The sequence below is a fragment of the Neoarius graeffei genome, chromosome 13, assembly GCF_027579695.1.
Source record: "Neoarius graeffei isolate fNeoGra1 chromosome 13, fNeoGra1.pri, whole genome shotgun sequence".
Lineage (NCBI taxonomy): Eukaryota > Metazoa > Chordata > Actinopteri > Siluriformes > Ariidae > Neoarius > Neoarius graeffei.
The window spans coordinates 4,533,245-4,545,036 of record NC_083581.1 but is presented as its reverse complement, the minus strand read 5'-3'; the positions used below and the strand labels follow the sequence as shown (position 1 = coordinate 4,545,036).

The 11,792-nt window shown below is 42.2% G+C and overlaps 1 protein-coding gene across 4 annotated transcripts in view; it reads left to right on the top strand.

Moving 5' to 3' along the window:
• plcg1 (phospholipase C, gamma 1) overlaps positions 1-11,792 on the top strand; it is a 100,067-nt gene that overhangs the window by 65,073 nt on the left and 23,202 nt on the right. For all 4 annotated transcript variants that reach the window (XM_060937156.1, XM_060937157.1, XM_060937154.1 and 1 more), the window contains exons 12-18: positions 2,150-2,235; positions 3,579-3,699; positions 4,364-4,532; positions 7,203-7,325; positions 7,464-7,565; positions 7,685-7,872; positions 8,664-8,864. In XM_060937156.1, the coding sequence (XP_060793139.1) occupies positions 2,150-2,235; positions 3,579-3,699; positions 4,364-4,532; positions 7,203-7,325; positions 7,464-7,565; positions 7,685-7,872; positions 8,664-8,864 (990 nt within the window). The remainder of the gene's footprint in view (positions 1-2,149; positions 2,236-3,578; positions 3,700-4,363; positions 4,533-7,202; positions 7,326-7,463; positions 7,566-7,684; positions 7,873-8,663; positions 8,865-11,792) is intronic.

Sequence of the window (11,792 nt, the reverse complement as noted above, 5' to 3'; positions counted from 1 at the left end):
TGACTTGACTCGATGACTACGCTGGAAATCATTGACTGCTTTTTTTCATAACGGTAACAGTTTTATGCGGAACTGAGCTGTAGGTTTTACTGAGCGTCTTACAGAGCCAGCCGTAGTTCTTCTGGACACTTTGACTGTCACACTCGGTTTGTAATTTTGCACCAAAACTTTTGCACCAGTAGCCTTCGTTATGTTTTCTTTTTTTTTAATCTCAAAAATATCATTTAATTTTGCGCTGGAAAAAAACCACAAACGTTTGGAATGGTTTGACGTCGTAAAATATAAATCTGTAACAAAGTTTGTATGGGGGGGGAAAAAAATTAGGGGGGCTAAGACTTTTGCACAGGACTGTAGACCATCACGATGATGTCGAAGTTGCGTCAGATCTGCTGACTCGATGATCCTGATGATCGTATTACTTCCTGCTTTTCCTGCACCGTCTGCAGAAGGACGGCGTTAGCTTTCCGACTCGATGTTTCCGCGAGTCTCCTGTACGGTTTGCTCAGTCATCAGCTGCCGGTTGATGTGTTAATTCGTCTTTTAACCTTTTAAGTTCTTCTTTTAGTTCCGTCTTGAATTCGCTGATCATCTTGTACGTAGCCATTCTTTCCAGTCCTGTGTGTTCGGGAGTTTTCCTTTTGAGAATATCGCGATAAACAGTGTAACCATCCAGAACTGTTCGCCTTAAAGCTGGACGGCATTTCGATTTCATAAAATCGGTGAAATTTAGTTCCGTCTGAAATGTGGTGATTGTGATATCTGTTTATTTCTGTAATATCTCACAAAATATCAGGCCATTCTGTGGCTGGGAAGTTATTTAATTTGAGCGGATTAAAGCAAATAATGTGCATGAAATCTCTCGCTTCGTGCAGTCAAGCAGACAGAGGAAGTCCGTGTGCGCATGCGCAGGTTTACCTCCTTCTTCTTTTGGGTTTTACGGCAGCTGGCGTCCACAGTGTCGCATTACTGCCATCTACAGGTTTCCCTTTGAGCGTGCACTGACAGTTCCATCATTCTGTCGCTAAACGAACAGCTGATCACACCGAGGTGCTCGCTGACCGCAGATATTTATTAGTTTGATATTTCCTGCGTTTCCTTTCCTTCGTATATAACATAACATATTTTCTTCTCACTTTCTTTCTGTTACTGTAGTCGCTCTTTCACGTTTCATTCGCACACTCACGTCCTCCATTTTTCTCTCCTGTTTCAAATTCGTATCCCACAATGCCTTGCATGAACGACGAAAGCCCACCGCATGATATAGTATCTTGTATTGGGTCATGGTGAAGCAGGAAAACATAGCGGAGAATTTAGGGCCATGTGGCCTTAAATTCATTAATTGTTCTATTTAAAAAAAAAAAAGATTAGAAGTCTGCGATTCAAATTCAGTCGCTTTCAGTCCACTAAACAGAAATAATCAGGTGTCGGGGGAAATTCTTTTTATGACCTATGCTTGAAAAATCTGAAAGGTCGTCTAGCTTTAAACAAGTTGTCGTAAATCTGATCCGTCCTGCAGCTGGCAAAACGTCTTCCGTTGATTCTAAGCATCATCAAAACACAGAAGGAGCACTTAGTGATTATTCCTCGATCAGCGTTCACGGGAACAGACATCAGGCTCGTGTTTAAACATCGCGAGGGTGTTTATCACACCCTCAGGTGATGAGATGGACTCTGATGTGGATGACGCTATCATAGTAGTAATAATAAAGCGATGAGAGTTTCCTGTTGTGAATTTTAAATAATTCTTTAATATGTTGGAGTAATGTTGTTTATTATTATTGTTGTTGTTTTTTTTCCCTTTTCAGTATTAAAAAGCTGAGATTGTATTTCTGGAAACGTCAATAAACGTCGAATGTTATTACACGGAGTATAAAATTGTTCTAACAGGAAATTTAATGATGCTTTGGGAGCTACAATCCTGGAACATGGTTTGAATGAAAGTTTGTACACCCTGGTTAAGTGTTGTTCAGCTCTCAGCGGAGTCAGATTTAGTGTGATAAAGCGCAGATTGTTGTGTAAACACAGAGAGGGAGAGAGAGAGAGAGAGAGAGAGCACTCTGTGGGTGTGCAGGAGAGTGTTTTACTACAGCACACACATACACACCACACACACACATTTCCTGGCCCTGACGCAAGTGTCTGTTTTTAGCTACCTGACGGGAGACCAGTTTTCCAGCGAGTCATCTCTGGAGGCGTACGCCCGCTGCCTGAGGATGGGCTGCAGATGCATTGAGTGTGAGCACACACACACATACACACACACACACACACACATGCTACAAGCAATGCTGGAGCAAAGACGAGGCTTTTCATAGCAGCTCATGCCATAAAATCCATCGTTCTCAACTAATAACCAAGCCGAGTATGTGATTAATGAATAAATTAATATAATGAAGCGTCATGATGCAAGTTACACACACTATTTTTAAACCTATTGTGCTGAGAACATGATCATGTGACCTGCACCATGTTTTGATTCCAGTTTTGTTTGTGAAGCACCATTTAAAATTTAAAAACGACAAATATTAATACCAATACAATAACAAATTTATTTATTTTTTTAAAGTCAAGGTTAAAAATAAGACACTTTTTTTTTTCTTCCCCTTTGAAAGTGCTGACTGCAAAGCTACATGAAATTTATTTTTATTTTTTATTGTGCATGGTATTTTCCTCTGTCTCGCAAGAACAGTATCACGCGAACGAGTTGTGATCATTCTGATCTCCCGAGGGTCGCTTTTCTCCGTTTCCTCCCTCTTGCGGTAAACAGTATGGTACGGCCCTACGGAAACAGGGAGGAGTTTTAAATAATTAGCATAACTATGGAACGGCGTCACACCAAGATGGCGACGCCTCCAGGAAACCGTCGCAAGTCGCAGGGATTTGTGTAATTTGCGGTCGATGTTCGCGAATAGATCCGTCAAACAAAAGACGAATAAATAGATCCTTTCTCTGTTCCTGCTTTTGTGTTCTCGTTTCCTTCTCTGTAAGATCAGAACATTTAGGTGTAGAACTCCATGCCATATTGCTACCGTGGAGTCGAGCTCATGGGTTCTAAGGGTAAGATAGCTAAGCGCTAGCTAGAATGGTTTCGTTATCTGTCCAGAAAAATGACGCGTCGTCTCTCGAAGCTTGCTCTGTCTTGCAGTTGCGCTCACTCCGAAGGCTTTCCTTTTCTTTTCCTCTGGAGGGAGAGCCGAGTCCGCCGTGTTCGCCCATGCCGACTTGTTTTCGTTAAAAGTGGGTCAGACAGACACGCCCCACGGTGGTCACGTGACGTGATATTGTTGCTCGCTTGCTTCGGCGATCTCCGGAATTGTAAAATTCGGGATGCTTTTAAGCTTTTAACATTTACACACAGGATACACGGAATAGGACATTTTGCCCAGAATTCAACTTTGCAGTCAGAAACTTTTTAAATAAATAGAAAACAAAAGTCAGGTCAAACTTGGACACACACACACACACACACACACACACACACACACACACACACACACACAGAGTATCACCAGTAACCTGCTCAGCCTGTGTGTGTTATTGATCTGTGGAAATCGTGTGTGTGTGTGTGTGTGTTGCAGTGGACTGCTGGGACGGTCCTGATGGGATGCCGGTCATCTATCACGGCCACACCCTGACCACCAAGATCAAGTTCGGCGACGTTCTCACGACCATCAAAGAGCACGCGTTCGTCACGTCCGAGTGAGTGATTACATGATGTATAACTGCACTGACGCGCAGTCCCGTGTGTGTGTGTGAGACTGCTAATACACTTTAAAAGTTAACATGCACAGTAACATTTGATACTATAAACTACACACACCAGTTCATTAAATATAAAAGCAGTTTTAAAAAAAAAACATACTAAAGCTATGGGCCAAATAAAAACAAGTTTCCAGTTAATATGATCTTTTTTAATCCTGTTAAAGATCCTTTGATATATTATATATATATTTTAGATATAATCCATGATTTTAAGTATTTTTTTTAATTACTGCAGTTCAGGTCATATCCAGCAGGGGGCAGTAGGTATTGTGTGTGTTAATTGTGTAAGAAGTCCAAAAACAACTGAATTCTATTGTATTCTTGATGTGGGGAAAAAACACCAAGTTATTTATGTCACAATTTTTTTTTATCATCAAACAATAAAGTTAATAAAATATGAGGAATTTCACGCCTCACCTGCAGTATTTGCAGTCAATTTGTTTGTTTCTGTGTTTTGATTAAAATGAATTTTTTTTTTTTAAAAAGCGGTTATCATTTTTAGTGTGACGATTTCAACAAATATCGTCTTTACCGTGTTGCTTTTTGTGGTGCTGTGGTTTTGTGTTTCAGTCGATTTGTTTCCGATGTTTTGTGCTTCTAGATTTCCCATAATCCTCTCCATCGAGGACCACTGCAGCATCGTGCAGCAGAGGAACATGGCGACCTTCTTTAAGAAGGTGTTCGGTGAAATGCTCCTGACGAAAGCCGTGGACATTTCTGCGGACGGACTTCCATCACCCAATCAGCTCAAGAGGAAGATTCTGATCAAGGTGAGCGCTCATTGGTCGTTCAGCAGTGAAGAGGGATTATGGGAAAAGTATTAATTTAAGCTCAGGATTCCTGCAGAGCACCTGGAGAATACCACAGACACCTGACGCAGATTTCATCAGGATGAGTGAACTCTTCTTCATTCAGGGAGGCGCTTTCTACAGGACAGCTATAAAATTCACCACAAACGTAAATCCCATTCAGGAATAGTGTGGTTGTGTTTTGGGAAAGATTGGAATTACGGTTTCTGTGTAGCAACGCTACAAAGTGTGTGTCTCCCCCTGTAGGAATGAACATGCTAGTAGCCAGCTAAGATTCCTGAGCAACCAGCTCGCTACCACCTGTTGTAACATAGTAATTAACTAGAGCAGCCACCTAGCAACACCCAAGCAACCAAACTGGAATAACATAGCAACCAAACTGGAATAACATAGCAACCACCTAGTAACATGCTAACATCCAATAGCTGGGACCCAATAGCAACCACTTAGCAGCACACTAGCAACCACCTGTAATACCATAGCAACCGCCTAGAAACACCCGAGTAATCGCTAAGTCCACCACATCAGCACCCAAGTAATCATCTGCAATACCGTAGCAAACACCTGGCGTTCCAAACCAACCACCTGGATTTCCATAGCAGCTGCCTATCAACAACTTGGCAACCATCTGGAATACCATAGCAACTAGCTAGCAACATCCTACCCTAACGACAGTCTTGAATACCATAGCAACCTAGAAGCAACACCCAAGTAACCATCTGGAATTCCATAACAACCATCTGTAATACCAAACCAACCACCAAGTAATGAACTGGAACCCCTTAGCAACCATCTGGAATGCCATAGCAGCTACCTAGCAACACACAAGCAACCACCTGTATTACCATACTAATCACTAACCAGCACCCAAGTAACCACTTGGAGAGCCATAGCAGTTGGCTAGCAACATCCTACCCTAACAACAGTCTTGAATCCCATAGCAACCTAGAAGCAATGCCCAAGTAACCACCTGCAATTCCATAGCAACCATCTGTAATACCAAGTAATGAACTGGAACCCCTTAGCAACCATCTGGAATGCCATAGCAGACACCTAGCAACACACAAGCAACCATCTGGATTACCATACTAATCACTAACCAACACCCAAGTAACCACCTGGAGATCCAAAGCAGTTGGCTAGCAACATCCTACCCTAACAACAGTCTTGAATCCCATAGCAACCTAGAAGCAACACCCAAGTAACCACCTGCAATTCCATAGCAACCACCTGTAATACCATAGCAACCACCTGGATTACAATACCAAGCAAGATCCTCGTGACCAAATGGAATACCATAGCACCCCACAATCAACACCCAAGTAACCATTTGGAATTCCATAGCAGCTGCCCATCAACAACTTGGCAACCATCTGGAATACCATAGCAACCCACAAGCAGCACCCAAGTAACCACCTGGAATTCCATACCAACACCCTAGCAACCATCTGGGTCCCAAAAGCAATCCCTAGCAACACACAAGCAACCACCTGGATTACCATACCAACCACCAAGCAACATCCTCGTGACCAAATGGAATACCATAGCACCCAACAAACAACAACCAAGTAACCATATGGAATTCCATAGCAATTGATGAGCAACATCTTACCCTAACAGTCTTGAATATCATAACCTAGAAGCAACACCCAAGTAACCACCTGGAATTCCACCTTAGCAATCATCTGTAATACTAAACCAACCACCAAGCAACACCCAAGTAATTAATTGGACCCCCTTAGCAACCATCTGGAATACCATAGCAACCACTTAGCAACACCCGAGCAGCCATCTGGAATACCATAGTAATCATCTGTATTACCATACCAACCACCAAGCAATGTCCTCGTGACCAAATGGAATACCATAGCACCCAACAAACAACACCCAAGTAACCATCTGGAATTCCATAGCAATTGGCTAGCAACATCCTACCCTAACAACAGTCACGAATACCATAACAACCTAGAAGCAACACCCAAGTAACCACCTGGAATTTCATAGCGACCACCTTAGCAATCATCTGTAATACCAAACCAACCACCAAGCAACACCCAAGTAATTAACTGGACCCCCTTAGCAACCATCTGGAATACCATAGTAATCACCAAGCAACATCCAAGTAACCACCTGGAATTCCATAGCAGCTGCCCACCAACAACTTGGTAACCATCTGGAATACCATAGCAACTGACTAGCAACATCCTACCCTAACGACAGTCTCGAATACCATAGCAACCCAGAAGCAACACCCAAGTAACCACCTGGAGTTCCATAGCAACCGCATGGCAACAAATTAGCAACCATCTGTAATCCCATACCAACTACCAAAGAACACCCAAGTAATTAACTGGAACCCCCCGAGCAACCACCTGCCACAACATGAGCCCAATAACTAAACACGTTTTAATCTTTAAACGCTGAGCCGTGTAACATTTCGAAATCCATATCACTGATGTGTTGGTGGTTGCTATGGTATTACAGGGGAAATATGGTGGCATGGTTTAACTCCTGTGGCGTGTTGAGTGGTATTAGTATTGAGGTATCTGATGTTTCGTGTTAACCACAAAATTGCTTCCCCTTTTTCACTTTTGTTTCCTCTGTGTAACTTTAATAATGTCACATTCACAGCACAAGAAGTTAGCAGAAGGAAGTGCGTATGAAGAGGTCTCCACGTCCACTCCGTACTCGGAAAACGACATCAGCAACTCCATCAAGAATGGCATCTTGTTCCTGGAGGACCCCATCAACCACGTGAGAACCCGCTTTTATTTCTCAACATGTTTATTATAGAGAACAAATTTCGGAAACGTGCGTCTCTTATTTTGGCTGAATTTTCACTTGAACTGAAGTCCGGAGCTGTCGAAAATCTCTCTCTACTTCTCCGTGTAGGAGTGGTACCCGCACTTTTTCGTCCTGACGAGCAGCAAGATTTACTACTCGGAGGAAACCACCAGTAACCAAGGCAACGAGGATGAGGAAGAGCACCGTGAGGTGAGCAAAAAACAAACAAACCTCGATCTGCCGATGGAAACGCAGCCAGAGTCGTTCTCAGATTTGTGAAGCTGCTCGTCCTGAAATCTGTGCTCCATCTACTGATCCCGTGTCTTCAGGTTGGGAACGGCATGGATCAGCACGTGAGCGAGAAGTGGTTCCACGGGAAGCTGGGCGCGGGCCGGGATGGGCGTCAGATCGCAGAGCGTCTCCTCTCGGAGTACTGCCTGGAGACCGGCGCGCCGGACGGATCGTTCCTGGTGCGGGAGAGCGAGACGTTTGTGGGAGACTACACTTTATCGTTCTGGTAGGAGTTCAAACTGGGGTCCAGGAAATGTTTCCCTTTTAAGGCGTTCACACACCGGATACGACAGGAAATTGTGGGGGGAAAAAAAAAGTTGCTCAACAGTTCGAAAAAAATGCATCAGCATGCGAATTAATCAAGCGAAAGTAAAGGCCTTTAATGTGAACTCAGGAGCTCGTCAAAAGACGCGGTAATGACATTTATATGGTTGAGTTGCCTAGCAACCTGACACTACTTGGTCACAGTAAGTATTTTACTGACAACTTACGAATTAGCACATGGAAAGAAACTGAAATTGTACAAATTTTGCTGTCGAGATGTTAAATGTAACATTTCGTACTTACAACATCGAGGACGTCGTAAACTCGCCTGTTAGCTACACAAAGTTAGCTAGCCAAGTGTGGTCTCAGTGACCTAGATAGCTAACGCTAGCTAATTTATCGATGTAGTTGTATGTTTTGTGAGCTACACAGGTTGTTTATATCGGTATACATTGGTCATGTTGGCTAAACAAGCTGAACCCATTAATAAGCTACTTAGCTGAGATGAAATGGATGCTACGAAGACGGAGTTAGGCCTATCTCTCCTAACTTCCTGTAACCACAGGCGACTTGGATTGGTTTGAAAAGGTTCCAAGTTTAAAAAAAAAGAAATTCTGACTTGTATTAAAATTCACTGTTTATGCAAATCAGGAGGCGTGGCCACAGTGCGTGATGTGTCTCATTCAGGGGTTTGTATGACATGTTAAAATGTAGTGTGTGTGTGTGTGTGTGTGTGTGTGTGTTGGCCCTCAGGCGTTCAGGTCGTGTTCAGCACTGTAGGATTCACTCTCGCCAGGAAGCCGGCAGCCCCAAATTCTACCTGACGGACAACCTGGTGTTCGACACGCTCTTCGCTCTCATCACACACTATCAGCAGGTGGCGCTGCGCTGCAACGAGTTTGAGATGAAGCTGACGGAGCCCGTGCCTCAGACCAACGCCCACGAGAGCAAAGAGTGAGTGTGAAGCCCTGCTCGCTGGGATTAGTTTCACACTGCGAGGTTGAGTAAAAAAAAAAAAAATCAGTGTGTATCTGTAGGCTTTTAGTTGAGCTCCAGACAATATTTTAACGTACTGCGTGTTTACATGCAGTTCTAGTTATCGAGGAATTGTGGCTCAGGATACTAATATTAAATACAACCCCGATTCCAAAAAAGTTGGGACAAAGTACAAATTGTAAATAAAAACGGAATGCAATGATGTGGAAGTTTCAAAATTCCATATTTTATTCAGAATAGAACATAGACGACATATCAAATGTTTAAACTGAGAAAATGTATCATTTAAAAAGAAAAATTAGGCGATTTTAAATTTCATGACAACAACACATCTCAAAAAAGTTGGGAGAAGGCCATGTTTCCCACTGTGAGACATCCCCTTTTCTCTTTACAACAGTCTGTAAACGTCTGGGGACTGAGGAGACAAGTTGCTCAAGTTTAGGGATAGGAATGTTAACCCATTCTTGTCTAATGTAGGATTCTAGTTGCTCAACTGTCTTAGGTCTTTTTTGTCGTATCTTCCGTTTTATGATGCGCCAAATGTTTTCTATGGGTGAAAGATCTGGACTGCAGGCTGGCCAGTTCAGTACCCGGACCCTTCTTCTACACAGCCATGATGCTGTAATTGATGCAGTATGTGGTTTGGCATTGTCATGTTGGAAAATGCAAGGTCTTCCCTGAAAGAGACGTCGTCTGGATGGGAGCATATGTTGCTCTAGAACCTGGATGTACCTTTCAGCATTGATGGTGTCTTTCCAGATGTGTAAGCTGCCCATGCCACACGCACTAATGCAACCCCATACCATCAGAGATGCAGGCTTCTGAACTGAGCGCTGATAACAACTTGGGTCGTCCTTCTCCTCTTTAGTCCGAATGACACGGCGTCCCTGATTTCCATAAAGAACTTCAAATTTTGATTCGTCTGACCACAGAACAGTTTTCCACTTTGCCACAGTCCATTTTAAATGAGCCTTGGCCCAGAGAAGACGTCTGCGCTTCTGGATCATGTTTAGATACGGCTTCTTCTTTGAACTGTAGAGTTTTAGCTGGCAACGGCGGATGGCACAGTGAATTGTGTTCACAGATAATGTTCTCTGGAAATATTCCTGAGCCCATTTTGTGATTTCCAATACAGAAGCATGCCTGTATGTGACGCAGTGCCGTCTAAGGGCCCGAAGATCACGGGCACCCAGTATGGTTTTCCGGCCTTGACCCTTACGCACAGATTCTTCCAGATTCTCTGAATCTTTTGATGATATTATGCACTGTAGATGATGATATGTTCAAACTCTTTGCAATTTTACACTGTTGAACTCCTTTCTGATATTGCTCCACTATTTGTCGGCGCAGAATTAGGGGGATTGGTGATCCTCTTCCCATCTTTACTTCTGAGAGCCGCTGCCACTCCAAGATGCTTTTTATACCCAGTCATGTTAATGACCTATTGCCAACTGACCTAATGAGTTGCAATTTGGTCCTCCAGCTGTTCCTTTTTTGTACCTTTAACTTTTCCAGCCTCTTATTGCCCCTGTCCCAACTTTTTTGAGATGTGTTGCTGTCATGAAATTTCAAATGAGCCAATATTTGGCATGAAATTTCAAAATGTCTCACTTTCGACATCTGATATGTTGTGTATGTTCTATTGTGAATACAATATCAGTTTTTGAGATTTGTAAATTATTGCATTGCGTTTTTATTTACAATTTGTACTTTGTCCCAACTTTTTTGGAATCGGGGTTGTAGAAAGAAATTGCTAAATTTTATTTAAAAAAAAAACTAAATGCATTACCTTTAATAAACTAAAATCTAAAGTAGATATATTTTAAGCAAATTTTTTAATTGTTTCATTTCTCACTCTAATTCACCAGATTCCACTTTTTTTTTTTTGAATGGTTGTTTCCTTGCACACAGTGCTGTGCAAAATCTGTAGCAACCCATTTTTTTCATACAAACTTTATAGATTTCTATTTTATGACTTCTACATTATTGAGTCAAAACATTTCAGAAACATTTAGACTTCCAAACATTTGCCTTTTTTTCCAACACAAAATTAAATGCTAGACATTAAAAAAAAAAGTTGTTTGTAACTGAGCAGCATATTCCATTATTCTAGAAGAGAGCACTTTTGAGATTAAAAAGGAAAATATAACAAAGGCTACTGGTGCAAAGGTTTTGGTGCGAAATGAAGCGAGTGTGACCGTCAAAGTGTCTAAGGCAAGGCAAGTTTATTTACAGTGGTGCTTGAAAGTTTGTGAACCCTTTAGAATTTTCTATATTTCTGCATAAATATGACCTAAGACATCATCAGATTTTCACATAAGTCCTAAAAGTAGCTAAAGAGAACCCAGTTAAACAAATGAGACAAAAATATTATACTTGGTCATTTATGTATTGAGGAAAATGATCCAATATTACATATCTGTGAGTGGCAAAAGTATGTGAACCTCTAGGATTAGCAGTTAATTTGAAGGTGAAATTAGAGTCAGCTGTTTTCAATCAATGGGATGACAATCAGGTGTGAGTGGGCACCCTGTTTTATTTAAAGAACAGGGATCTATCAAAGTCTGATCTTCACAACACATGTTTGTGGAAGTGTATCATGGCACGAACAAAGGAGATTTCTGAGGACCTCAGAAAAAGTGTTGTTGATGCTCATCAGGCTGGAAAAGGTTACAAAACCATCTCTAAAGAGTTTGGACTTCATCAATCCACAGTCAGATAGATTGTGTACAAATGGAGGGAATTCAAGACCACTGTTACCCTCCCCAGGAGGTGTCAACCAACAAAGATCACTCCAAGAGCAAGGCATGTAATAGTCGGCGAGGTCACAAAGGACCCCAGGGTAACTTCTAAGCAACTGAAGACCTCTCTCACATTGGCTAATGT